Genomic DNA, 27,996 nt, shown 5'->3' on the forward strand with positions numbered 1-27,996 from the left:
ATCTTTGGGGTACCAAGTTCTGAATGCACAGAGAGATATAAGACACAAGCTCAGGCCCGTTTTCAAATAATTTATTAGGAATTCAAAACTGAAAATAAAACCTGGAAAAAGAAGTTACAGATGTGGAGAAAAGAGACACCGGAGGGTGGTAACTTGCTGGCTTCAAAACACCGTGTAACATCTTTTTAAAAAAATTTCCCAAACAAATCAGAAAACGGAATTCCAAGGCCCTGAGCCCATGGGTGGGCCCAGTGGGGTGGGGGGATCACAGGGAGGGGAGGAGAGGAAAGCTAAGTCTCTCAAGACTCAGCTCAAGTGTGTAGAAAATTAAAAATAAAAACCAATAAAATGCAGCTTCTCTTTTATTAGGAAACATTAAAAAAAAAAAAAACCACGAACAGCCGCGCATCTCAGTAACAAAGATTATTGCTTTGTGTTCTCAGGGCTAATAGGTTAAGCACCTCACACAGACAATTAACTCTCCAAAGGGGGTTTTCAGGGGAGGGGACTATGATGGGGAAGGGAGCTTAGGTTCCCAGCCCCAGACGTGGGGGAGAGGACACGGGCAGGCAGTGGGTGGGTGGGGGGCTCCACCCCGCCACACCAGCCTGGTCACTCGCTGTTCATGAAGTCATGACCTGAGCCTCTTTTTCCTTTGAAGAGGGCCCAGGGACTCGGGGCTCTGGCCACGGGACCATCCTGGTGGGGAACTTCAGTAAGAGAATGTGGGGGTTCCCTGAGAAGCCCTTTGCTTTCCCCTGGGGTCCGCCCCTTCCCAAAGTGCCCACCCCCAATGCCCACTCATGGGGGGCTCAGGGCAGAAACCATGAAGGCCTGACCAGGTAGGGGGTGGGGGGGTGGGGGGTGACCTTTGGAGAGTTAATTCCTTTCCAGCAGTGGCTCCGGGCGAGCCCTTCTCTTCCCTCGCCCCCACACTGGGTTTTTTTTTGGGGTGAACGGGCCCAAGGCCTTTGACCCCATAGGGCCTGAGAGAGCGGGGCCTGCCTTGGCCACAGTTGAGGCCTGCAAGCTTACAGTAACGGTGTCTGAGAGGGAGGTACAGAAACGCGGGGTGGGGTGAGGCAACGCCCTCGCCCCCAAGGGGTCTTAAAGACGGGTGGGGGCTTCACCTCGCAGTATTTACATATATGATACAGGACGGGATGGTTCCAGGGGCTCGGCCTGGCCTCCTCAGCCTGTCCTCCTCTCCAGGGCTGGAGGGAGCTGGCCAGGGGCCCACACCCACACAGACATTTTGTTCTCAGCTGGTGGGGGGGCACCTGGCCCCTTGCCCCCTGCGGCCTGGGGCTTCACATTCACAAACCTAGAAATAGTTTAAAAAACGGTTTCTTTAAAAAACAGAACAAAACAAAACAAAAAGGAAAGAGAAAAGGAAGGAAAAATCAGAATAAAAAAACCAGGGTTGTGGCTGTGGCCTGTAGCAGGCCCCCTCCGCCCTCACTCTAGCTATGCACAAATACAAAAGCCTTCTGGGTGGGGGGGTCCTATGGGGGCGCGGCGGGGAGAGGGGCGCAGACCCGACGTGGTGGGGCGCAGAGAGGAGAACGGGGCGGGGTGGGGGGGGAGACGGTGGGCATGGGGAGGGGGCAACCGGCTAATCCAAAATAAATAAAAGCAGGTAGGACAGGGGAGGTGGGGGAAAGGGCTGGGGGCGGAAGAGGAGGAGGTTAGTAGGGGAGCCAGACATGGATGTCCGGGGGTGAGGTGGGGGGGCAGCAGGGCAGGGGCCGGGGGGCCCAGGGAGTAGGGGGCAGGCAGTAGCGGTCCGAGTCGCTGCGGGGGAGGGGGCGGCGGCTGCGGCTGAGGTGTCCCCGCCCCCTCGCTGGCTCACTCGTGGTCCTCAGTCAGCTGCAGGCCAGGGCGCTGGAACACAGCAGCGGGTTAGGGGGTCCTGCCCCACGCCTCTCTGCGACTCGCAGAACCCACGTCTCCTCGTGCCTAAGGCCTCTTTCCCTAATCCCTTCCTAGGCAAGCTTTGCGCATATATTTCGCATCTCCTACTCCCTGTCTGGAACCCTCTTTCCCTAGATTTCTGGATGGCTGGATTTGCTCCAATGTCACCTTATCAGGGGCTGCGCTCTGAACCCCTGAAGCAGGCAGACCTCTCACGTGCAATTTAGAATGATCTCAATTGCTCACTTGTTTTTTTGTCTGTAGAGAGAGGCGAGCCTTCTTGGTCTTCTACCACCCCCCTCCTGAAACAAATGCTCAATGAATAGTTGTTGGAATGCACAAATGGACAAACAAAGGAAGTGTCGCTGGGACACAGAGCGCCCCACTGTACACAGCATGATGGCTGTGTGTCTTCCCCTCCCCCTGGCTCTCTGTATATGTAGATATGTGGACAGTATCCTGTTTCACCTGTTGGATATTCCAGTGCATGCATGCAGTCTATTTAACCGCTCTCCTGTTGATGGGCATTTCAGTTATAAAAATAAATGCCTAGAAGTAGAATTGCTGTGTTATGGGCATGAAATGCTTAGTCCAGATAAACCCTGCCCTTTGAAAAACCTGAGCCGATTTGCACAGGTTCCTCTCCTCCCTCATCACAGCGGAGCCCCAACAGTCTTAAAAAAAAATCTTTGCCTGAGAAGCGGCACGTGCTGCCTTATGGTGGCTATCATTTACATCCTTTCTGGAGCAGTTTGAGTAGCTTCTCCGGGTCTTTGATCATTGTTGGGATACAGGTCTGTCTCTCCACTGGGGCTGTGGGCTCCATGAAAGTCTATGTCCCAGACTGTGTGGCTCAGCGCTAGCCTCCCAGGTGCCACCCACACCCCAAAGCCCCAGCCCACCTCCTCACCTCCTGCCACCTGTTTCCTGCTTCAGTGGTACCCATTGGTGAAAGCTGTGGCAATCAAGGGGCCCTGGAAAGAAAAGGATTTGACTCCTAGATTCCTGGGGGTGGCAGAGAAAGCCCAGGGGCTCCTCCTCTCTTCCACAGGAGCCTCAGGTAAGGCACAGACCTTCTCTAGCCCTGCCCGTATCACCCCTACTTTCTGTTAGGGTAGATTATCCAGGGTAGGGCCTGAGAATCTGCAGATTACCAGCACCCTGGTTAAAAGCAGGGCACCCCTGAGATAGAATCTAGCCTCCACACAGGCAGAGATGCTGAGCCTCATTTGCACAGTATTCCCAGAGCCCACCCAATGCCTGGCATACAGAGGGCGATCATTAAATGCCCACTGAACCAGTGAATGATAACTCTCACTGATCCCGGGTCTCCCATCCATTATCTCTTGCCTCTCTTCTCCCCCTCCCTCAAAAGATAGACAAGGCCTCTCCTTCCTTCAACTTCTGGGGCCTCCAGGTCTGGGGGCCACTCACCCCAAGACTGTGGCCGAAGCCAGTGCTGGGGGCGGGGCTGGCAGCGCTGATGTAACTGCTGACCCCCGAGTCCTGATTGGCTGCTCCGTAGAGCTCGGCCATGGGGCCGGGGCTGGTGGTCCCCAGGAAGCCCCCTGTGCGGCTGGGAGTCGAACCTGGAGGGGGAGCCATCGTCCAGGGGTGAGAGCCTGGCAACCCAGAAAGAAGACAGTGATAGCCCCAGCGCCCACTGTGACCCCGCAGCAACACCCCCCAACCCATCCCACCCCCTCCCCAGACCTTGACCCTTCCCCGGACCTTGACCCCTCCCCCAACCTTGACCCCTCCACCTCGGCCTCATCCCCACATCCAGCAGAGTGTTGTGGGACCACTGCCTGGAGATTGCCCAGAGTCCGTCCACCCCCACCAGCCTCAGCCCAGGGCCCCCCTTATCTCTGGTGCCATGGCTCAGCAGGCTCCTTACTGACTGCCCCACCCTTGTGGAGCCCTTCCCACCTGTCCCCACCCTGCAGCTGCCTGTGCTGTCTAAAATGATCATCACTCTGCTATTTAAAATGTTTGGTGTTTCCCTAGAATCTGGTTCCTTGTCTCTACTCCTCACTCCTCCACTCCACCCATGCTAACTGGCCTCCAAGCCTTGGCACCTGCTCGTCCCTCTGCTGGGAATACCTTTCCTCCTCTTTGCCTTCAGATCGGAAGTTAAGAGGGGCAACCTCCTGGCAGCCCTTCCTGAGAGGCCCCTCTCTGACACCTGACTTCTCCTGCTGGGGCTGTAGCATGGGATCGCCTTTTTAACACCTGCCACCCCACCAGCCTGCAAGCTCTGGAGGGCAGAGACCACACCTGTCTCCTTCCTGGCAGGCCTGGCAGATGCTCAGTTCATAGTCCTTGAGTGAATGAATAAGTGAGTCCCTCTGAAAAGGGGTGGCCATGGCCACCTCCCCTCCCCTCTAGACTTCTCTGTCCCCCATCCCCCTCGCCCCCTGTACCCCAGATGGCCTCACCTGTCCCTCGAACCACGGCCGCTGCTGCTGCCGCTGCCGCCATGGGTCCATAAGCGGTGAGGGGAATGGCTGGAAGGAAAGGTGTGGGCACTTCAGTGTGATGGCTGAGGGGCAGCGGGGGTGCAGGCAGAGCCTCTCTGGCCATACCCCACCTCAGAGGGTTCAAGCACAGCCCCGGGGTCAGGCAGAAAAAAGCTCCCTTGGAGAAAGGGAGGAGAGAGGATGGCCTCCCAGGGATCAGCTGGGCCTCAGCTTCAACCTGGACTTGAGGGACACATGTGCACGACCCAAATGTCATGGTGGGGGCGGGGGGTGCACAAGCCACATCTCATGGGGGGTGAGATGGGGGCGGGGCACCCCCTGAGCTGCCCTGAATACTACCCACTGCTGCCATCGCCAGGGAGGGCCCTTGGCCGAACCGGGGGGCTACTCGGCCCAGGGCTATCGAGAGATACATCCCTCTTTCCAGTCCAAGTCAACTGGAGCCAGTGACTGACTGACACAGGCACCAAAAACCGGGCCTGTCGCTCCAAGGACCAACGGACCAAGAAGTGCATTCTCGCCTTCCCCGCACCCCCACTCCCCCCACCAAAAGATCGGGCTGAAGCTTCGACAACCCCATTTTGCTCTTTCTGCTCCCTGGCTGGCTCCCCTCGTGCCCCTCCTCCTGGCTCAGCACCCCTGACCATCACCCAGGAAGAAATGACCACTCCCTTCCCCAGGTCTCCTCATCCCCTTTTCTCTGACCCTCTCTTCAAACACAGGGATCTGGCTATTCCCTAGTTTGCTGTCTACCCCACCCCCCCACCTCTACAGCGCCTAGCACCCTGCCTTGTACACAGCAGGTGTTTAAGGAATAGCAGTGATCAAGACCATCCGCAAGAAAAAGAAATGCAAAAAGGCAAAATAGTTGTCTGAGGAAGCCTTATAAGTAAATAGCTGAGAAAAGAAGAGAAGCAAAAGGCAAAGCAGAAAAGGAAAGATACACCCATTTGAATGCAGAGTCCCAAAGAATAGCTAGGAGAGATAAGAAAGCCTTCCTCAGTGATCAGTGCAAAGAAATAGAGGAAACAATAGAACGAGAAAGACTAGATATCTCTTCAAGAAAGTTAGAGATACCAAGGGAACATTCCATGCAAAGATGGGCACAATAAAGGACAGAAATGGTATGGACCTAACAGAAGCAGAAGATATTAAGAAGAGGTGGCAAGAATACACAGGACAACTATACAAAAAAGATCTTCATGACCCAGATAACCACAATGGTGTGATGACTCACCTAGAGCCAGACATCCTGGAATGCGAAGTGAAGGCCTTAGGAAGCATCATTATGAACAAAACTAGTGGAGGTGATGGAATTCCAGTGGAGCTATTTCAAATCCTAAAAGATGATGCTGTGAAAGTGCTGCACTCAATATGCCAGCAAATTTGGAAAACTCAGCAGTGGCCACAGAAAGGTCAGTTTTCATTCCAATCCCAAAGAAAGGCAATGCCATAGACTGTTCACACTACCACACAACTGCACTCATCTCACACACTAGCAAAGTAATGCTCAAAATTCTCCCCCTGCCAGGCTTCAACAGTACATGAACCATGAACTTCCAGATGTTCAAGCTGGATTTAGAAAAGGCAGAGGAACCAGAGGTCAAATTGCCAACATCCGCTGGATCATCGAAAAAGCTAGAGAGTTCCAGAAAAACATCTACTTCTGCTTTATTGACTACATCAAAGCTTTTGACTGTGTGGATCACAACAAACTGTGAAAAATTCTTCAAGAGATGGGAATACCAGACCACCTTACCTGCCTCCTGAGAAATCTGTTTGCAGGTCAAGAAGCAACAGTTAGAACTGGACATGGAACAACAGACTGGTTCCAAATCGGGAAAGGAGTACGTCAAGGCTGTATATTGTCACCCTGCTTATTTAACTTATATGCAGAGTACATCATGCGAATGCCGGGCTGGATCCAAGCACAAGCTGGAATCAAGACTGCCTGGAGAAATATCAATAACATCAGATACGCAGATGACACCACCCTTAGGGAAGAAAGCAAAGAACTAAAAAGCCTCTTGATGAAAGTGAAAGAGGAGAGTGAAAAAGTTGGCTTAAAACTCAACATTAAGAAAACTTAGATCATGGCATCTGGTCCTATCACTTCATGGCAAATAGATGGGGAAACAATGGAATCAGGTGAGAGAATTTTTCGGGGGCTCCAAAATCACTGCAGATGGTGACTGCAGCCATGAAATTAAAAGACGCTTGTTCCTTGGAAGAAAAGCTATGACCAACCTAGACAGCATATTAAAAAGCAGAGATGTTACTTTGCCAACAAAGGTCCATCTAGTCAAAGCTATGGTTTTTCCAGTAGTCATGTATGGATGTGAGAGTTAGGCTATAGAAAAAGCTGAGTGCCAAAGAATTGATGCTTTTGAACTGTGTTGTTGGAGAAGACTCTTGAGAGTCCCTTGGACTGCAAGATCAAACCAGTCAATCCTAAAGGAAATCAGTCCTGAATATTCACTGGAAGAACTGATGCTGAAACTAAAACTCCAATACTTTGGCCACCTGATGGGAAGAACTGACTCATTTGAAAAGACCCTGATGCTGGGAAAGATTGAAGGAGGGAGAAGAAGGGGACGACAGAGGATGAGATGGTTGGATGGCATCACCGACTCAATGGACATGAGTTTGAGTAAGTTCCTAGAGTTGGTGATGGACAGGGAATCCTGGTGTACTCCAGTCCATGGGGTCCCAAAGAGTTGGACACGACTGAATGACTGAACTGAACTGAACTAGAAGAAATATAACTAGGAGGGATCCGTGCTTTAATGATGGGTTGTCATGAGCCTGGAGCTGCCTCCGGCTGGGGGTGAGCACCCCCTACTGCTTGGCTCTGCCACTGCAACCCTGAGAGGCCACACTCTCATCCAGAGCCAGCGTCTCCCATTCAAAGATGCGCCCCTGGGGGCTGTTTTAGTACCCTAGCCTTGAACTGGAACTGGAAGTGGGGTGAGGGACTCTGGAAAAAAAATCCTCGTGAAAATTCTTGGGTAGGTTGTTGGACCAGGAGATGAAAATCTAGGACAGCATGCTTGCACAGTTGGGAGACGATTTGCCTAAGATCTTTAGAGTGCTGGCACCTTCTTAAGACATAACCTCCTTTGAGAAGCCTTCCCTAACTACCCCTACTAAGGCAGCCCCTTGTCCTGACCCGAGCACCTTAGCACATCTCCTTGTTTTATTTTCCTTGTGGAACCTCTCACCCGGTGCAAGTATCTTGATTTACTTGTTTATTCCTGTCTCCCTCCACTAGACTGTCAACTCCAGGAGGGCAGGGAATTTGTCTGTCTCACTCCCTACTGAATCCCCACCACCTAGAACAGCATTTGGCACAACAAAAATATTGATTAAATGCACAAGGAAATACTGTCGTCTTTTGAAGGTGAGGGAAAAGTTCAGACACCAGACCTCCAAGAACTGCTCAGCCTCGAACCCACTGCCTCCCCAGGCCAAAATGTCTGCAGAGGGGCTACTCCTTCCCTCAGTTCTTTAAGGGCAGGGTTGGGCCCTGAGGTCTGGTTTGGGGCCCAGTTAGGCATTTCCTGAAAGCAAAACCAGCATGCTCTCATCACAACAGTAAAGCATTACTCATTTATATAATAAGTATTTATCTCTTTCTCTAGAGCACAAGTTCTGCAGATGAGAGCCTGCTGTCTGGTTCCTTCTTTGCCTCCAGGTCTTGGCTGTCTGTCTCACACAGTAGGCCCTCAATACGAATTCTGAGATGAGTAGGAAAGACCCCCATCTGCCCCTCAACTCACTCTGCTCAGGGAAGATCCTCTATCACCCCCACCGCCAGGACTCCCTCCCCTTCCTTCACCCCAGGTGCCTCTTTCCCCTCCCCCATTTTGGGGGCCCTCTGGGCACCCCTTGGAAGGAAGGTCTCATCTAAAGCAGCATCCACGCTGTGTCTTCCACACGCGGCTAGGTTGGGGGAAGGAGTCTGGGGGTGGGGTGAGGGGAGAAGCAGGTTGAACAGAGAAACCCGTTGCAGCTCACCTCATCTGCATCCGCCCCTTGCCCCTTGCCGTGGGCCTCCGCCCCGGCCCCAGCTCCAGAGCTGAGCTGACAGGCCCAGGTGAAAACTCCACCTGGAGAAATGGCCCAGGATGGCCGCACACATCACCCTACTTGCCTACAAGTTGCAAATGGGCTGGGTTCGGCCCTCAAATAGGTTTCGTTTGGTCCTCAGGGAACTTAAAAAATTTGAAAATCGTTGCTAATATTTGAAAATAACTTAAAAATTCACTTGAAAGTGAAAGCCGGGTTTCTGGCTTCTCTTGGAAAAATGGGATCTGAACATATCGGGTTTCTACGTTGCCTCCTGGCAGAGGCAGAGCGGAGCCACGCCCACCGCCGGAGCCACGCCCTCCACCGTGTCCTGACTGGGGCCGAAAGAAGCTACGCCCACCACTGGAGCCACGCCCTCCACCGTGTAGGACGTCCCCACCCCGCCCACTCCTCTCTGAGTTTGAGACCCTGGCTGGTTCACCGCTGGATCCCAGCGCCTACACGGTGCCTGGCATACGGGAGGCGCTAGATAAATATTTATCAAATGGATGAATGAGTGATTTCGCCTCCATCTGCTGGCCTTGGCCCTGTGCCTTACCCTTAAGGACCATGTAGCTACGCAGACTGGCCAGTGCCCGAGGCTGCTGCACCGCCGGAGGACTGGAGGGCAGAACAGGGTCCCCCTAGCTTTCCCGGGGTCGGTCCCTGGGTCATTCTCTTTCTCCCCCATGTGGCCTGTGAGGTGTACGAAATCCGAGCGACTGACCTGTAAGCTCGGGGAGGACTGGGGCGCTCGGGAGAGGGGTCCGCTCTACACGGAATTCTAAAATGAAACGTAAAACAGCTTAGGAAGATGCAGAGAGGCCCCTCGTGCGTGGCCCAGGGAGGACGAAGGCACCCACGGGACACTTGATGGGGGGACAGGCCATGCACAGGACCCGAGAGCTGGGGATTGGGAGAGCATGGTCGCCAGCAGGCCAGGGTGGGGAAGGAGACAAAGACACAGAGAGGCGAGACCAACAAGGAAGGAACAAGTGGGCAGAGTTGCCACCTACACCCCGGGCACTGGGAGATGGTGGAGCTTCTGTCCCTGGTGTTTTTCTTAAAAGGTCTGAAGGCACTAAAACATCTCCCAGAATCCATCTTTTTGTTCTATTTTGGGGGCAGGCAAGCAATGACCCTAGAGCAGCTCTGCCGCCTTCTAGATGAGTCATCTTTGCAGTCACTTTTCCCCTCTGAGCCCGTTTCCTCACCTAGAAAATCAGGCTCATCCCGCCTCCCCCGGAGATCACTGTCAGGACTAGTCAGCGTCATGGGCACAGAGGAGTCATAGCTGGACAGCCCAAGGTGCAAGGGCTTAGGGGACCCCTCCAGAGAAATAAGATGAAAAAACAAACAAGAGCCTTGCAAAAATATGATATTTGATATTAAAAAAAAACATTGAATAGTCATCATGGGAAAGGCTCAGAACTTTGTTGGGCTTCTTGCCACATATGGGAAGGGCTAGTGTTGTTTTTATTTTGAATTGCAAATGAGGGTGGTGATCATCGTGGTTTTAAATTGCTTTTCAGCATTCAGGGTCTCAAAAGGTCTCATCTGCCTTGGAAGGAGCTCACTGTAGCACATGGTCATTATAGGTGACTCCATAAGGACACAGCCAACGCTGGCCCTCAGGGGGGACTCCCCACCACAAGCCTGATGCCCTTTTGGTGGAAGTGGCAACCCTGGAGGCGGGTAGGGAGTAAAGGCAAGAGACTGGCAGAGGTCATCCTGGGAGGGAGGGGTGTCATGCAGGGCCACACAGGGAGCCCCACCCCCAGCTTCTCGGGAGGGGAGGGGGGGCTGGGTGGGGAGAGGCACTCCTTCCTCAGACATGCCCTTCCTTCCTAACCTCCAGCAGCCAGACCTCCCCCAGCCATGCACCACCCCCTGAACACTGCCCTGAGGAGTCAGACTGCCTGGGAACCGGGGACATGCTGGCAGCAGAGGGACATTGGGCAGGACTTACCGGGGAACTGGTAGGTGTAGCCGGGGGCGAGGCCTGTATAACTCCGGCTGGCATAGGTCGTGGCTTGGAAACCAGGGTAACCTGATAAGGCAAGGGGACCAGTGTCAGATGCTTTATCTACAGCACTGTGGGGGAGGATGTATCACGAATTCCCCTCCCCACTTTGTATCATGAATAATAATCACATTTACCACATACATACCATCTGCATGCCAAACCCTATACAAAGCCCACTGCACACTTTGCTCTCTCCTTAACCCTCATAAGAATCCCAAGTGGCACAGTTAGGAGCCTCATTTTATAGGTAGAGAAACTGAGGCTCAGTGAGGTGACACTAGCTGAGAATAATCCAAACCCTTATCAAGGTTCTTCGTGCTCTGGCTCCTGCCTCTATCCTCTCCTCATCTACACCCTGCCCCTCCCCTCTCTCACTCTGCTATGGCCACACTGGCCTCCATGCTGTTTTTCAAATTCACAAGCTCCTTCCCACTCCAGGGCCTTTGCACATGATAATTCCTCTGCCTGGAACATTCTTCCTCAGGTTTTCACATGACTATGTCCTTCTCATTGTGCAAGAGGCAGCTCAAATGTCACCTCCTCAGAGAAGTGATCCCACAAAAGACCTCTCTCTCATCAGTTACAACAGTATTTATCATGTGACTCTCCCTGGTTTTTCCTTTCAATATTTATCATGTCACCCTGGTTTTTTCCTTTCATAGCACTGATGACCAGTATCTGAACTTATCCCAGGATTTCTTCAAGAGCTGATTTTCTGTCTTTCCCATCTTTTATTTCTGTCTCTCCATCACCAGCACAGTGCCTACTAGTTAGTATGTATATAACAGATATTTGCAGCTTTGAAAGAAAGATCACATAGTGAGTAATAATGGTATAATTGGGATTCAAAATCAGATCTGACTGGCTCCAAGTCTCTTAACCAATATTCTCTATTGGTTAGAGGTGTTCTTTTCTCTCCCCCACCCTCACTTTTTTTTTGTTGGGGGGGGGCTTCGACAAGCACATGTGGGATCTTAGTTCCCCAACCAGAGATCAAACCCATACCCACTGCAGTGGAAGCACTGAGTCTTAACCACTGCACTGCCAGGGAAGGCCCCTCCCACACTTCTTAAAAGGGGTAAAACCAGCTAATAAATTGTTTTGAAAAGAAAATTTTCTCAAAGTTCCAAAGGACGCTAAAGAAACAGAACAACTAAATTCAAAAACTGATTCTGGTGGATCTTGTTCTGGAGGACAGAAATAGCTATAAAGAACAGTATTGGATCAACTGATAAAATCAGAAAATAGTAGACTAGATTAAAATATTTTATCAATATAAATATATGAAGTTGATAATTACAATGTTTCATGAAAGCACACCCCTAATCTTGGGAAATACACACTTAAGTAATTTACCCTCAAATGATTTAGAGAAAAATCATAAGCATATCATATATGTGTGTGTGTACACATATGTGTGTGTGTGTATATATATACACACATACACTTATAGAGGAAATGAGAAAAGCAAATAGGGTCTGATGTTAACAATAAGTGAATCTGGGGACTTCTCTGGTGGTCCACTGGTTAAGACATCACCTTCCAAAGGGATTAAGAGTTCAATCCTTGGTTGTCCCCCAACCAAGTCTAATATCTCACATGCCTCTCAAGCAAAAAACCGAAACATTAAAAAAGAAGCAATACTGTAGCAAATTCAATGAAGATTTTAAAATGATCCACATTAGAAAAAAATCTTAAAAAAAAAAAAAACAGGTGAATCTGGTAAAGGGTATACGGATTTTTTGGTAATACTACTTTATTTTTCCAATTCTTCTGAAAATATAAAGTTACTTCCAAATAAAAAGTCAAAAAACAAAAACAAAACTTTAGGCGCAGACAATGTTCCACTTGGTGGGTGTGCTCCTCACCCCTCTCTCTGTGATCCCATTCCTGACCCTCTAGCCCTGCTGTACCCCCTTCTCTGAGTCCTCAGGGCACCCCTCCCCCATCTCCAGCATAAAGACCCCCTTGTTAGTGTTCTCTTTCTGTGTATATACAGCTTGTCTCTCCAGGAAGACTGTGACCTTCTTGGGGTCCCAGCTCAGATTTTTCACCCTTGGTCAAGGGCCCCAAGCACTGCTGACTCCTGTTCATCTTCCAAGGCTCTTGGTGACCTTGACCCCCCTCCCCAGGGAGCTTCCCCAACCCCCAGGTCGATTTAGGTGCCTCCTCGGGCCTCCCACAGCCTGCAGTCAGTCTGTGGTGACACGGTCTGTTTAATCTTGTCTCTCACTTGATGGGAATTACAATGAAGGCAGGTCCTATTTCTCAGAAGCTGCTCAATAAATATTAGTCGAACAAACAAGAAGAAACAGGCTTCTCTCTCCCTTCCCAAAGGCATGTGCGTCTGTAAATGCTGTTCCATCTGCCTGACCGTTTTTGCCCTCCCCTGCTCCTTGCCCTCCCATGACTTAGCTCCTACTCAACCCTCAGACTCAGCTTAAATGTCACGTCTATCCTAGCGTCTCCAAGTCTTGGTCAGTTTCACTGTGACCATGCTCCCTACGCTTCTCCATCCGAAACCTAGTATGTTTTTGTTGTTAGTCACTAAGTTGTGTCCGACTCTTTTGCGACCCCATGGCTCCGCTGTCCAGGGATTTTCCAAGCAAGTACACTGGAGTGGGTTGCCATTTCCTTCTCCAGGGAATCTTCCTGACTCAAGGATGGAACCCGTGTCTCCTGCATTGGCAGGTAGATTCTTTACCACTGAGCCACCAGGGACTCATTTGTTTTTTTCTGCCAGACCATAAAGCTCCAAGGAAAGTCACTGCTGTAATTCTTGGCACAGGGCCTGGCATTTATAGTTGCTCAATAACTACTTACTGGATGGATGAGTGGACAAACAAATTGAACAGTGGGATGGACAGAAGGACCAATTAATAAGGAGCAACTGGACCATTTTTTTCGGTCACCACCAGAGGGCAGCACCCCACAACCAAATCACCCACCTTGGTTAGGACTGCCAGCCCTGAGATCCTTGGTCCACACACCCTGGGCACTGTCTTCCCAGACAGGAGGGCAGACCACAGAGGAAAGGCAAAACCCACACAGCTCCTGGTAGCCCCAGGTGCACTTCTGGGCAGGAAGAAGCCACAGGTGCAGGCCTAGCACATACCCAGCATGCCGATGCCCAGCATGAAGGCGTCCATCCCGTAGGGCATGACTCGAGACCTCCCCCGGGCCGAGCCCGTCGGTGACATCACCTCTTTTGGCTGAGCTTTCTTACATTCCACCTGCAATGAGATCCGGCAGTCAGTCCCTCCTATAGACCCAGGGTCGTGGACCCTCCTATTCCCTGGCAGGCCTCTTGTTCATTTCATAGTTACTATTTTTGGCGTGATCGCAATGTGCTAGAGATGGGTTGAGCATGCAGTGGTTCATCAAATGCTTACACCGGCCCTGAAGTGGATGGAGGTACTACTGACACTCTCGTTTTACAGACAAGGGAACTGAGGCTCAGAGAGGGGAAGTCATCTGTCCAATGACTAGACTAGGAAGTGGTGGAATAAGGATTTCAGTCCAAGTCCCTCTGAGCCCACCAGCTGTGCTTTCTAACTGCCATGTTCCTGTCCACACTTTCAGGGGGGTGAAAAAACTGGCTCTGGCCCACGGACTGTGAGGCCTCTCTGACTGCCTCCAGAACCTCCAAGCATTCCCTGACTGACTCAGGCTAGAGACCCGGTCTCCCTCTGCACATCATGCACAACGTTCCCAACCAGGGACTGAACCTGTGCCCCTTGCAGTGGGAGCACAGAGTCCTAACCACTGCACTGCTAGGGAAGTCCACCTGCTCACCATTTTGTTGTTGATTTCGTGGAAGTGGATTTCACACACTTTCTCCACGATGTCCTCACTCTCAAACGTGACAAAGCCGAACCCTGGAGGGCAAAGGCAAGGTCAGAACCGGGCTCCTGGTCAAAACCCAGCCCCGAGTCATACCAAGAGCACCACTCCCTTCTTACAGGCAAGTGTCTAAGAACTAATGAGAGGCTTCACCCGCACCCTGGCAACCTCTCAATTACGTGATGAGACAGGATTTCAGTTCCCAAATCATAGACGTGAAAACCAAGGCTCAGTGAAGTGACTGGCCCAAGATCACATAGCAAATTAGAAAGAGGCAGGGCTGTGACACATATCACATTCAACATGCCTTTTCTCTTCCTCAGATGCTTTCCAGAGAGAGAAATAGAAATACTTTTAAAATACACACACAAATACTTTTAAAAACGTACATGAACATGGACAAAGTATATTTTTGTATACAGATACACACACACACACACACACCCCTAGGTACCCATACATCACAGAGACACTCTAACTAGTGCTCACAAAGGCATAAAGGCCCCTGTGTGCATATGAGTTACCCTGACATGTAGGTCTACACAACTGTTCATATCAAATACCCTCACATGCATAGATACAAACACATACACACACACACACCAGCACATACCCCATTCCCCAAACAGGCTAAAAGGCCCAAAGCTCTGAAGGCACTGGAGAAACAACCGTGCCTCCTCCTGGGTGTGCCCCAGGGGCTGGAATGGTATTTCTCAGAAGGCAAGGCCCTTGGGAAAAAAACAAGCAGGCAGTGCGCACCCGGTGGCCCAGATGCTCACAGATCCAGGGGCAAGGGGGCTGGGCTCGGCCCAGGGGTGGGGCAAGGGGGCCAGTGGCAGGAGCAGACTGTAGAGTCAGCCTGACCCTGGGGTGGCCGGGCCTCAGCTCTGGTTACCAGGGACAAGGTAAGCCCAGCAGACACCGGCTGGGGCGGGGGCGGAGGGCTCAGTTGCAGGGGGAGGAGAGGTCCACTCCTCCGTTCCTCTCCTCTCGGGTGTCTGCAATTCGGCAAGTTTCTAGCACAGGAAACGGCGGGACAAAAGCCTTCTGTAAGGCCAGGCCCGGGAGAGGATGCAGATCCTCGGGGATAGGATGTCAGGAGGCGAGATGAAAGGGCAGCTGTGACCTGTAGCCCCCTGGCTGACCACAGGCCCCCCAGCCCGGCCTAGGAAGGGGGAGGGGCCACACTCACCTCGGTGCCGGTTGGTGGTTTTGTCAAACATCAGCATGGCATCATCCACCTAAAACAGAGCTCCCATGGAGGACCCACCAGACCCAAGGGTCTCCAACGCAACCCAGGAGCGAGGGCTCCGACACCCACTCCCCTCCTGCCCGGTCCAGGCTTTATCTTCAACCTGCTTCCTGGGTGGGGGACAGCATTCCATCTGCAACCCCAACTGGCTACCATAGCATCCCCGTTCAACCACCAGATTCTCCTGTAAATATTAAGCACCTGCTATATGCCTGGCACTTTGCCCCACCATCTTCTCCTTGCATGGTAAAAGCCTCATTCTGTCGATGAGGAAATGGGCTCAGAGAGGTAAAGTCACCTGTCCAGGGTCACACAGCACATCCCAGATCAAGCCTGGGAGGAGTAGGAGGAGACAGACGGTGGGTGTTAGAGGAGAAAATAGAGGAGTAAGATAGGAGATGGGGAAGTGAAAGGCTCTTTCCCACTTGCAAAAGGCCAGGAGGCCAGCAGCTACTCCAGTCAGACCCAACTCCCCTCTCCTCCTACAGATCTTTTCCTTTAATTGAGGTTTCCTTTTTGCTAGAGGCTGTAATTAAAGCAAGTAGAGTTCAGTGCTTGGGCTGCTGGCCTCCCACTGACGGGGGAGGGGAGAAGGGTGGAGGAAGGGGGAGGTTCTGCATTATCCCCCATCCCTTGGACCCCAAGTCTTCTCTTCTTGCTGCTCCCTCAAGGCATCCCCTTGGATGCACGGACAGCCACAGGCCTTCTCTTCCCTTCCGCAGTCTCAGCTTCCCTCTACATCTGCTGCTTCCTCCTTGCCCTCTTAATTCTTCAGCCAATGTCAGCTGTCTCACGGGGTTAAGCTAAGGTCGGATTCATCCTGGGTGGAAATCAAGGGCTGCCTCTGACACTGCCTCTCCCCGTTCCACCTCCCACTCCAGCTGCTGACCCTCCCCCAAATGGTCAGACACCCAAGGGATCAGGAAAACTTCCTGAGGCCTTGGGGCACAGCCTCTTCCCCACTCGCCTTTGCTCTCTTTCCAGGCTGTCATCTGCCTTGTTGAAGTGGAAAGGGCGGCCCCTGAGCTGGGTGGTCCTCCAGCTCTTAGGCACCAAGCAGCAATTGGGCCCCTGACTTTCCCCAAGGAGAACCAGAATCCCCTCACACCAGTAAGTCAGGAGGCAGCGGGGTCCCTGGAGAATCTCAGGAGAAAATGACATCTCTCCGCCCAAAGAGGCACCTGACCTAGGGCCGCACAGCTCGGTGTCACCCTTGCTCCTATCCTTATGGGCCCATTCTGAGTCCCAAGTCAGCTCAGCCATCCAAACTGGATGGACACTTCATATTTGGCACAGAGAAAAGAGAAACCCGGAAAGGGGGGGCTTGTGATAAAAGCATAGGCTTTGAGTAGGACCGGCTGGAGCTGGAAAGTAACCTTGGCCAGCAGCTTTAGGTCTCTATGATTCAAGTCCGTTATCTGTCAAATGGGGCGTTAGCTGTGTCTTATAGGGAGGTGTTAAAGGAGATCTGCATGCAACACTCCTAACTCACAGCACCCGGGATAGAGTAAGTGCTTAATAAATAGCAGCTGTTATTATTATTATTACCTTTATTAGAGAGGGGCTTGCCCACAGTCACATGGGGCAGACTCGCGAAGCTAGAGAGTAAACGACTGGACACCACTGGCTTTGAAGGCTCCATGAAGGCAGTGCCAGGTCGGTCATGACCACCCTATCCATCACGGGACTTGTGCTCCCTGATTATTTTTTGAACAAATGAATAGATGAATCCAGCCACACCCTCCTTCCCTATCCCGCCGCTGGGTTCCTGATTCAGCCCAAATCCACCGCCCTTCCTCCAACCAACCCCTCTGGCTCCACCAGCCCTGGCCAACCCCCACCCTTCAACCTAGGCCTTGGCTGGACAGACCCGGAGTGGGCAAGGGGGGTTGAGGCCAGGGCACAGAGCAAGGAAAAGTGGTTGGGGGTCCAGGGGACCCCCCCACTGGCGTCCCCTCCTGGGGCCAGCAGAGGGGAGGGAGGCTCCCAGCCCAGTGTCCTTAATAGGCTTTGGTCTCCATGGGAACCCGGGGGCAGGGGGGCTCGGGCGGGGGGGGGGGGGAGGCGGCCGAGGCCTGCTGACCAGTGGGAGCCGCCAAGTTCGGCGGCCGCTAAGCCTGAGTGGCAGCCATGGCGGCTGACCATTGTTCCCCCCTCGGCGGCGGCCCCTCGATCCGGGCGGGGGGCCCCCCGCCGCGGGGCCCTTGGCATTCCCGGCTGTCCCCCTCGCTCCCTGGCAGCCTATTCTCCGGCTCCCCCTGGCCTCCCCGGGCCGGTTTCACATGCCAACGCCGATTTAGGCCCGAACAAAAGACGCGGCCGCTGACGGCTTCTCCTGGGGCCCGGTTGCCATGGCAACGCCGGCCCCGGGGGCAGGCGGCCTCCAATCACAGCTGCTGGATCAGATTAGTGCGAGCTCTAATGCTCGGCGCTCAGACACAAAGACACCCCACCGGAGCCCGAGCGGGGCCTGCTGCTTCCCAGGAGCGCCCTTCCCTCTGGGGCCCAGGCCGCCGACCTGCCCTGGATCCGGTACCCGGGTCCTGCGGAGGCGCCTTGAGCCTAGGCCTCTGGCCCCGGCATCGCCAGCATACGCTGGCCAGGGGACCTCCCACCCGCTCCCCTTCTACCCTAGAGGCAGGGGGCTGGAAACCCACCCAGTCACCAGCTCACGTCCCATTCCCAAGCCACGGTTCTCCTGTGCCCTGCGCCTAATATAGGGAACCGAAAGGGCCTTGATGAGAAGGTGAGACCCAGCCGGCAGCCTGTTTCACGTCTGAAAAACATAGGGACCCCAGCACTCAGCACAGAAATCTCTACTTCACCCTGAGGCTTAAGTAAAACTTGGTCCCCTCCTAGCCATCTCTCCATGGCACCTTGATGTTCACACGCTCCCCTTTCTGGGGAAGGCGGGACACGCTATTGTCTGATGTCACTACATTGCTTCTGCACGAACTAAATGGCCCAGAAATTTAAGTTCCAAGCACCACAGAGCTGAGAACCAGTTCTCTGGGACTGATCAGGAATTTGGGGTGGTCTCTGCAGCCCCTCCCCAATAAGCTAAGAGATCTGCACCACCACCCCCACCCCAGCTCCTACCTGCACAAGCAGGGTTCTGAGTACAACTGGGAGTCATATTTATTGCCTCGTTATCATCCTTAGCAGGAAGGAGTGGGGGAAGGTACAACCACCCTGTGGACTGGACAGGTGCAGACTCCCAGGAGGCCAAGGGGGTGACTGGATTGAACTGGCTTCGGGAGAACAGCCTCCCTCAGGAGAAGGAAGATAAGCAGGAGAAGGGCGACAACAGGGATAGCTACTGTGTGGCTTCCCTCCCTGGGGACGCGTCCACAGTCTGAAGCCCACAGATAGGCCAGGAGCCTGAACGCTGGGTTTGGCCCAGCCTCACCCACAAAAGGACCCAGCCCCCTTTGCGACTCTTGCAGGAATTGGAATGACCTGGCTGGACTTCGTGCTTGCTACCCGACCAAAATTCCACAGGGCTTTCATACCCTGTGCCCGGCCCCCCTCCCCCCGGCCCTAACCCCCAGCCAGCACTCCCTAGTTAGGACCCACCTTCCCGAACTGCTCAAAATACTGCTTCACATCCTCCACCGTGGTGTTTACTGATAGGCCCCCAACAAAGATCTTCTTCGTTCGAGTCACCATCTGTTCGGGGAGGGAATGAGAAAGTGGGCATCTGAGTCCTGTGGCCTACCGCCACCAGCGGGGGCTCCAGCCCTCCTGCCGCGGTGCCAGCTGACTAGCTCTCTGTGGCCCTAGCTACTCAGAAGACTCCCCCCACCACCACCCCAAGCTCCCCCCTTGGACTCCCACCTCTGGGCCTGTCGCAGGCAGCTGTACACCCCACACCCTGGCTCGCTCCCTGGGTCTGTGTCAGGAAGCGGGTGGCTGGCTCAGTGACCCAGACCTACAGCCGTACCCCGAAGACCCCACCAGCCACTCCTAGAAGAGGCCAAGGCCCATCCCAGGGTCCCCCTGAACTTAACACCGACATTTTCCTCATCAACCTCTTCCCAACCCAACCTCTGGCAGCCCCGTGGCCCCAGCCCTGTTTTAGGAAGAACACATGGTCCTAATTACCCCAGGAGCGCATGGCTAATCCACGGCAATTCCCAGCCCCATCCTAGCACTAAAGCACCTTCTGTCACCAAACTGCTTAATGGAATTAACCCAATTCCGACCATGTGCTCCCTGGTGCGGCTTCCTTCCAATACCTGGTCTATAATTGCTTTCAGGCCCTCTGCTGGACCCTGGCAGGGATGCCCTTTTCCTGTCTCCCCTGCCCCTCTCCTTTCACTGTGGCCAGAGCTAGGCGCCATGACTCAGAATCCTAAAGCTACCAATTTCCACCAAGCCCTTGCAAAGGGGGAAACTGAGATCTCCTGGAGAGGGACCTAGTCCCGGGACACATGACATCAGCCGACGCAGGGGTCCTGCTCCCAGGACTGCAGTCAGCCCACCGCCTGTCTCCTGTTTTCAACTGCTTAAAAACTAAGATGTAGCTAGGTGCCCTGGGAACTGGAATACCACTGTTAGGCCCCTGTGCTGCACCAAAAGTTTTGAGTTCTGTATGGCTCCACTGCTCAGAGAGCTGTTTTGCGGGCACCCAGAAAAATTTGCCAGAGCATCAGGGACAAAGAACACTTAGGAAGGCAGCCACAGTCACCCAAGTTGAAAGATAACAGGTAACAGATGCCAGGATCCCTTCCCTCTCTGCAAGCCCAACGTACCTCATCCCAGAGGTGAGGGGAGCTGGGGAGGCGGGGCACCGGGGGTCAGAGGTAGCTCCCTGACCTGTCTCTAGTTCAGCTTCAGCGGGTAAGTCTGGGCTGTATTTGAGTGCCTCCCACCCAAGAGGTGCGGGCACAGAAGTTGTGATCTCCAAAGTCACAGAATTAGAGTCCAAAGTTTGCATGCATGCATGCTGGCACTTCAGCTGTGTCCAACTCTGTGCAACCCTATGGACCGTGGCCCACCAGGCTCCTCTGTCCATGGGGATTCTCCAGACAAGAATATTGGAGTGGGTTGCCATGCCCCGCTCCAGGGGATCTTCCTGACCCAGGGATTGAACCCACATCTCTGTGTTCCACGCATTGCAGGCAGATTCTTTACCCTCTGAGCCACTAAGGAAGCCCAGAATCCAAAGTGTACTGACTTCAAATACAGGGCAATGAATCCCCTGAGGGGTTCCTCTTTTTCTCAACACACGCAGCCCCCTCTCCCTAGTCCACCCCAGAGCACAGATGGAAAAATGCATCATCTCTGCAATCCAGAGAGCAAGGACATCAAGAATCCTCCCTCCTCCCACCCCATGCCATGCCATTAGCACTCCACCCAGAAGCCTCTTCCATAGAAGAGAAAGATGGGAAAATCTCTACTGGTGGTACAAAGCTGCTCCCAGACACAGACATACCTACCTTAGGCTGTGCTCGCCGAGGAAAGGCCACCTTGGGATCAATCTGAAAGAGAAGACAGAGGTAGAGGAGCCTTGGTTATTAAACACAGCCTGAAGATCTGAGGACCACTCTCATCCCAGGACACAGAGGTGACACAGAAGTGACAGAAACCACCGTGGCCTCTGGCAGGAAGATGTAATGGTTAGAGCTGGGCTGTTGGGCTCAAATCCCACTTAACACTGCTTCCCAGTTGTGAGATCGTGCACAAATGACTTAACCTCTCTGAGCCTTAGGCTTGAGCTCACCCGCAAAATGGACCCAATACTGACATCCACGTCAAAGGGTCCTCTGAAGATTATTTGAGGTAATGCTTACAAAGCACTTGTCTAGCCCTCAGCAAAAACCAGAAAAAAAGTAAGCAGAGACTTATTCCTTCCGGCACCAGGTATATTGAAGCCCTTCCTGCCTGAGAGATACCTGTCCAGGTGAGGCAGGCAATCCAGATTACGGGAGCCTTGGGAATGGAAACAATCTTTGCCTGCAAAAGGCTTTGAGATAAGAGTTCGTAAACCACAAGGGTAGACTCCATTCTGTTTTCCCAATACCACCGCCATCTAACAGTCCTTCCTGATGGTGCAAGCAAACAGTTCCCTGGTAGTACAGGTTGGCTTGGGGTGAAACAGAGCACAGGCTTTGGTGACATGCAAGAGCACGGGATCTGGACTCAGAAACTTTGCGCTCCTGGCCAAGTCTGTGATCTTAGCAACTTGCCTGACCTCTCTGAGCCTCAGTTCCCTCATCTGCAAAGTGGGGACAAGAGCACCCACTTTTCCCAGAGGCAGCTGCATGGAATCAAATGAGATAACGCAGGTGAAAGCGTTCCTTTGTGAACTGCCCTTCTTTGCACAAACAAAGGTGCTATTACCAGCGGGCCACCTTTGCCCTTGGCCGTGAACAACCAAAGGGGAAAAAGCAAGATGCACCTGGGTACTCCCAGGTACTATATTCATACTAACAAACATCAAAAGGCAGAGCTCGAGATACTGTGATCAACACAGGACCTCTGAGGCCCAGTCATTTCAGAGTTTCTTGCCACTCACGTGGGTGGACACCACTCAGAAGTTCACCAGCCAATCGCAGGCAACATCTGTCTTTCCCCACAGCTCCTTCCGTTCACAACTCAGCCTAGTTCTAGGCAACAGACTCTGTCTCCTCACTGCCTGAATGGCACGAGCCAGGGAACAGCCCTCCTGTTTCCCCCACTGGAATCTACCCACAGAGAAGGAACCTCCAAACTCCACACTGGGCAATGCTTCCTCTCTCCCCAAATCCCATGGGGCTCCAGGGATAATTATAGCTGCCCACCGATTTTGTATCTCAATGGACATGTTCATCCTTCTATTGCTCCTGAAGGCCACCAGAACACACCTCTGACAGTCCCCCTGCGCAGACACTGATGGGGAGATGGTACCTAAGCCACGGCCCACAGACCCACGCACAACCAGTCGCTGACACACCCTACCTCCACTCTGACTCACAGCTGGCAACATAAAACCCAACAAGTAAATAAAAGGTGAAAGTCAGAACCCAAAATAGACTCCCCACAATAAGCCTCCCTTCCACCCCCACCCCTTTCCCAGGCTGGAGAACGCCAAACACAAAGCCCCTGCCCTTTGCAAAGTTCCGCATCTCAGAAGGATGCCTATCTCTTGCTCCTTCCTCCCCTCTCTCTTCCTCTTGTCCATCGTCCATGCCCCTGCCCCCCCAGCTCCAACCCCAGTCCCAACATCTCGGCTTCCTGAGTGCCGCAGAAGCCATCAGTGCATTCTGAGGACAGGGGATGGTAGGAGAACAGGCAGCTTGATGGCAGATAATCACCAAAAACAATAGGCCACTGTCTCTCCATTCCCAGCTTGGGTCACTTGGTCTGCGCCAAGAAGATCCTTTCAGGGCCGGCAAAGTTGAGGCCTGGCCTCATTGGCTCATTACCGCGGGCAAGAGTGGGAGCCACTGGGCAGAGATAACAGGAGCTGGGGACAGGCGGTAGTTTAACAAATTCTTGGGCACAACCAGCTATTGTTGCAGGTAAGCAGGAGCCAGTGACTGACCCAAGCAGGGAGGCCCAGCGCTGGAGGAGAGTGGGGGAGTGTGGAGAGAGATCGCACTGTCCCTGGCAGACAGTCACCCCATCACAGAGGAGCCCTTCCTCGGTTTTCTCCTCTCCCCTCTCCCCTCTAGCCGGGGCCTGGGCCAGCGCCCCCTGCAGGGCCCAAGACACTGGGGAGCGGCGGGACAGCAGCAAAGTGTTCCCAGAGTCTGAATGCCCAGCCAGCGGCTTCTCCCCAGACCCAGCCGGCAAGAGTTGTTTCCAGGCAAGCTAGGGCCCTCCTCATAAATTCCTCCACGGGCAAAGCAGGTTCACATCTTCCACACAAAGCCAGGAGCTCATTGACCAAAAGTCAGGGGAGGGGGGGAGGAAGGAGGGGGGATTCAATAATGCTTTGCCATTGGTCTGGAATGGGGTAGTGGTGGTGGGGGGGGAGCCAAGTACTAGTTAGAGTTCAGAGAAGCCACGGGTGGGTCACTGCAGCCCTGACTCACCCCATTTGGGCTAGGGGAGGGACCTAGCCCCACCCCAAGCTCCTCTCTGAGGCATCAAGATTAGTATGTGCAGGGAGGGGGAGGCAGCTTCACCGTCCCTCCCCGGTCCTGGAGGGACTGGGGTGGGGTGGGGATGTAACATCAATTAGCAGGCTTGGGATTTTGCAGCTCCGTATCCCCTCAACTCGACTGACAAAGTTTCAGAGCGTGGCAGCCCTTCTACTCGGCAAACTCCCTCCTTTCTCCCGGGATCCCATCCAACTGCCCCCACCCCCCCCCGCCCCCCCGCCCACAACCCCGGACAGAGTCCTGCCCCTCTCCTCCAGCGACCTCCCTCTCCCAAAAGACCCCCGAAGCCCCGAGGGCCACTCACTGTTTTGGAGTCGAGCTCGTGCCGCGACTGCGCCAGGACTTTATCCACCCCCGCCTGGTCCATGAAAGTGACGAAGCCGAAACCCCTGCGCGCCGTAGTGAGGGAGAGGCAGATGGTTACAAGGCAGAGAGTGGCGGCGGAGCGGGGCGAGCCGGGAGCCGGAGGAGGGGGTGAGGGGCTCACCTGGATCTCTTGGTCAGGGGGTCCCGCATCACCAGACACTCCTTCACCTCCCCGAACTGGCCGAAGTATTCGCGCAGCCCTTCTGTAACCACACACCCGCCTTCGGACCAGCCCGCGCCCCTGCGCCCTTCCCCCCTTCCCCCGTCCTTTGCCCCCAGTGACCCCGGCGCGGTCCGGCCGCCCCCGCGCCCGGCAGCCTGCACGTTCTCCGGCGCTTCCCCCCCACCCCAGGTCTTCACCCGGCTCCCCTGGAGCCTCCTGGCGCCCACGGGGGCCCCAGGAAACCGAGGGCCGAGCAGGGCTGGAGGGGGGACGGCTCCGGCCGGGTTCCCGCCGCTCCGGGAGCCGCCTCACAAAAGTTTGAGCCGCAGGTGCGAGCGGAGTTGGCGCTGCCGCCGGCGGGTCCCCGGGGCCCAGCCCACCCCCCACCCCCGATGCCCCCTGAACCCCTCATCTCCTCCCCTCCACCCGCTGGGCCGTGCGCGCTTGTCGATCGCCCTGCGCTCTCGGGGTCCCCGGGCGGGGCGCGAAACGGCGCAGGGGCGCCCGGGGTCAGCGGGGCGCAGGGCTGGGCTGGGGTGTCCGGTTCCGGGGCGCCGGGGGGTCCCGGGTGCCCCGCCGGGCCGGCGGGCGCTCCCGGGCTCGCTCACCCTGCGTAGTCTGCCAACTGAGTCCCCCGATGAACATCTTGCTGCGGAGGAGGAGAGACACAAAGGGCCCGCGTGAGCGCCGGGCGCCCGGGCGCAGGGGGCGCGGGCCCGGGCCCCGGGGAGGCCCGGCCCGACCCGGATCGGCCATGTTGGCGGGGCCGGGGCGGGCGCGGGCCAGCGAGGCCGGGCCGGGCCGGGCCGGGACGTACCAGGGGTCGTGCGGCGAGTCCGGGGAGGCGAGGCCGGGCTGGGGCGCGTCAGTCTCCATCGGGAGCCGCGGGCGGCGCGGGCAGCGGAGCGGCGGCGGCGGCGGCGGCGGCAGCGCTCGGCGCGGGGCAGATGAGGAGCGCGGCGAAGGGGGCCGGACGGACAGGCCATGCTGCCCCCTCCCCCGACCCCGCTCGGGCGGGCGGGCGGGGACGGCCGAGGGGAGGGCCCGCCGGGGGCCGACCTGCCGGCTCCTCCCCCCGCCGCCCTGCGAGCATAAAGCCCAGCGCTCGCCAGCCCGCCCGCCCGGGCGCTCGCGGAGGCGGCGGCGCCCGGACCTCGCTCCCGCCGGGCTCCCGGGTCCCCGAGGGCGAGAGAGACCCCCTCGAAACCCGAGGCGGGCCGGGACCTGGGCGCGGCCGCACCCCCCACCCACCCCGGCACGGGGGCCGGGCCGCGGGAACGCCCTCCCGGAATGAAGCGCTTCCCGGTGCCTTCAAGGTAGCTCGGTTCCGGATCCCCATCCCTAGTCCTCCCTTTCAGTTCCCCGGTATCTAGAATCTAAGAAATCCCCAATCTCCCTGGGTTGGGTGGGAGATAGCCCCCCAGTGCCCGCACGTTCCAACTGGTGAGGATCCCTCCATTCCCCCAGTCGGAGCGAGAATCGCCCTCCGAGCCCCCAATTCCCGCTAAACCTAATTTAGAGTTCCCCCTCGGCTGCCCTCGGTCCACTCCCAGTGTCCCATACCGCCCCACCTCCCCCAAGTCCAGTTCAGGGAACCCTCTCGGTGCATAGCGTCCCGAGCGGGGAGCCTCCATCAGCACCTCAGTAGAAACCGTGTTAGTTTTCCTCGACCCTTTCTGAGACTCCTTCTCGGGTCCCCTCACCCCCAACCCCTTCTTGCATCCACAGCCGTGGACTCTATAGTCATTTTGAGGAAACCCTCCTGCTCTGAGCTCGCGTTCTTGGTTTGCCGGTTGCCCACTGCCCCCACCTCCCCAATGTGAGGAATCGCCACCGTTTGCCTCACTCCCCGGCTAACTCTGGTCAGCCCTGCTCGAACTTCTGTCTAGATTCGGGAAAGCAGGTCCCAGAAGGCTCACCGCCCAGTCCCTATGGAGGCTGGGGAAAAGGTCAGCGCCTCCAGAGGGCCCCCCGCACCCCGCTTCCAGTTTAGGAACCCGTTGGCTCAGCTGTGCACCTTCCTCTTTGAATGACCGCCCCCCCCTTTTTTTTGCAGAGTTCTAAACCCCACCCCCATCGGACTGGAAGAACCTAAGATGCCTGCCCAGTGTGTTTGAAGATACTTCTCTAGGTCCGTCTCAATTTAAAGGGATCCCCATGGAGGCAAACGCCTTCCCGTCTTCCTTCTCCCCACATCCCCATCTTCTGGGTCTCTGAGACCCTCTAGTGCCTTTGCCCTCGGCTCTTGGGAGCCATCTCGCCCACCCCTTAAGTGCCTTCCCTTAGCCCGGCTAGTCCACCCTGAATCGCGGGCAGATTCAGGCCACTCTCCCTACCCCATCTCTCCAAATCCACAGGCTCTTGTCAATTCCCTGGCAGAAACCACTCAAGAAAGGGTCAAAGCAGGAGGCTAAGCAGCCACTCCTCCCCAAATCCCCAACCCTGCTGGGGTGGGGGTTGGCAGTCTCAGCGCCACACAAGCCCCCCTCCACCAAACTCACCTCCACTCCTTTTCTCACCCCCCTCCTTCAGTCCACTGTCCCTAACCCGGTGACAATCCTCGCTGACAAGCCCCTTGCTCACCTTGACCTCCACCCTCAAGTCAACCACTTTTTATTAATGTGTGCAGGAGCTCTGGGCAACATAAACCTGACCTCTGGAAGTATGCCCATCCCCCTCCTCTGAGTATACTTTCCCCGCCCCCCACCCCAGCCACCTCTGGTAGAAGAACGTGAGAGACTCAAGTTAATGGTTTCCTTGGGGACTTTCTGGGAACACTCAGCAGGTATATCCTGCCACCCTGTGTGCATAACACTAGAAACAAACTTGCTTTTTCCTGTTTTTATCGTCTGACTGGTTCCACAATTTCTCAGACACCCCCAGACTGGGGGTGGGGGGGTGCCCCCACACATGGTATTTCTCACCATCTTAATACAAACTGGAATATCAGGTATGTATTGGAAGAGACATGGATAGGGGTCAGCAGGGTGCATCTCCAGTGTTAGGGAACTGACCATTCCTAGGGCTAAATTTCAGGTTTCCCGTGTGTAAAATGGGGCCAATGGGGAGATAGAAGGAGGGAGCCCCAAGCACCCATGAGCATTGATTTTGGTGCTAGCGCTGTTGGGTACTAGCTGTTGGAGGGTGGGAGATGGGTAAGGATCATTTGTGCAGAGCCAGCCAAGCCAGGTGAGAGAAGATCCATTTATTATCCTCCTTGTGCAGGACCTCAGAGGAAGAAACAAGCGTCTACTTGTTGTCACTACCTGTCACGTGTGGGGTGAATTTACAGAAGTCCCCTCCCACTGCAGGTTCATCTCAGTCTCATTGCTTCCTTCCACTTTCACAGTAGGGGCAAGGAGTCCTTCGAACGGTAGCCTTCATAGGACAGTGTAGCTGTAAATGGATGGTCCTCATAGTAAAATGAAGATCTCAGCGGCATTAAGGAAAAAATGATCTTTAGAGCAACTGGGCCAGACCCAGAATTAGGAGATTAGAGGATTCGGTTCCAGTTCTTTCTCTCTAGTATGACACACCCTGAAAAACCACTCAGAAAATTAAAGCATAAATTGGTTTATACTTTAAAAAAAAATCCTCTTGAGAAATACAGTGGGCCAATGACATTCCACCCAAGTACCAAGATAAAACTTGGCACATTCATTCATTCCACAAATACTTACTGACACCTGCTACCTACCAGACACTGTCTTAGGTGCTATATTCCTAGCAGCTACCTTGGCGAAACTTGCTTATTAGAGACAGGAATCAGACAATAAATAAATAGATAAATAAAA

General features: G+C 54.6%; 2 protein-coding genes across 6 annotated transcripts; one reads left to right on the forward strand and one right to left on the reverse strand.

The window, feature by feature from the left end:
- Nucleotides 1-55: 55 nt before the first annotated feature.
- On the reverse strand, nt 56-25,191 carry MSI1 (musashi RNA binding protein 1). 5 transcript variants are annotated; one of them, XM_061385035.1, is made up of 15 exons: nt 25,020-25,191; nt 24,811-24,851; nt 24,161-24,242; nt 23,978-24,062; nt 21,025-21,066; nt 19,160-19,252; nt 15,524-15,572; nt 14,284-14,366; nt 13,604-13,721; nt 10,432-10,512; nt 9,190-9,246; nt 4,353-4,421; nt 3,349-3,536; nt 2,825-2,888; nt 56-1,884 (listed from the first exon to the last, which is right to left on the reverse strand). In XM_061385035.1, exons 1-14 carry the CDS (start codon nt 25,076-25,078, stop codon nt 2,847-2,849), a joined length of 1,089 nt encoding a protein of 362 aa, XP_061241019.1. In that variant the 5' UTR covers nt 25,079-25,191; the 3' UTR covers nt 56-1,884; nt 2,825-2,846. The 5 variants fall into 5 exon arrangements, with proteins under 5 accessions (XP_061241019.1, XP_061241022.1, XP_061241024.1 ...); XM_061385038.1 differs by having other exon boundaries at nt 3,349-3,503; nt 25,020-25,175; XM_061385037.1 differs by lacking the exon at nt 56-1,884 and adding an exon at nt 1,900-2,463 and having other exon boundaries at nt 25,020-25,175.
- On the forward strand, nt 25,187-27,996 carry LOC133228425 (uncharacterized). Its single transcript, XM_061383853.1, has 3 exons — nt 25,187-25,263; nt 25,315-25,518; nt 26,259-27,996. Exons 1-3 carry the CDS (start codon nt 25,187-25,189, stop codon nt 26,317-26,319), a joined length of 342 nt encoding a protein of 113 aa, XP_061239837.1. The 3' UTR covers nt 26,320-27,996.

The sequence above is a fragment of the Bos javanicus genome, chromosome 17 (genome assembly GCF_032452875.1).
Source record: "Bos javanicus breed banteng chromosome 17, ARS-OSU_banteng_1.0, whole genome shotgun sequence".
NCBI lineage: Eukaryota > Metazoa > Chordata > Mammalia > Artiodactyla > Bovidae > Bos > Bos javanicus.

Excerpts from the sequence above, each read along its gene's own strand:
- LOC133228425 (XM_061383853.1), top strand. The coding sequence starts at position 25,187 with ATGCTGCCCCCTCCCCCGACCCCGCTCGGGCGGGCGGGCGGGGACGGC. Across the intron at positions 25,264-25,314 it reads GGCCCGCCGGGGGCCGACCT|CCCGCCCGCCCGGGCGCTCG; the intron begins GCCGGCTCCTCC and ends AGCGCTCGCCAG. Across the intron at positions 25,519-26,258 it reads CGCTTCCCGGTGCCTTCAAG|AGTTCTAAACCCCACCCCCA; the intron begins GTAGCTCGGTTC and ends TTTTTTTTGCAG.
- MSI1 (XM_061385035.1), bottom strand. The coding sequence starts at position 25,078 with ATGGAGACTGACGCGCCCCAGCCCGGCCTCGCCTCCCCGGACTCGCCG. Across the intron at positions 19,253-21,024 it reads CTCGGCGAGCACAGCCTAAG|ATGGTGACTCGAACGAAGAA; the intron begins GTAGGTATGTCT and ends CTCCCCGAACAG. Across the intron at positions 14,367-15,523 it reads AACCACCAACCGGCACCGAG|GGTTCGGCTTTGTCACGTTT; the intron begins GTGAGTGTGGCC and ends TTTGCCCTCCAG.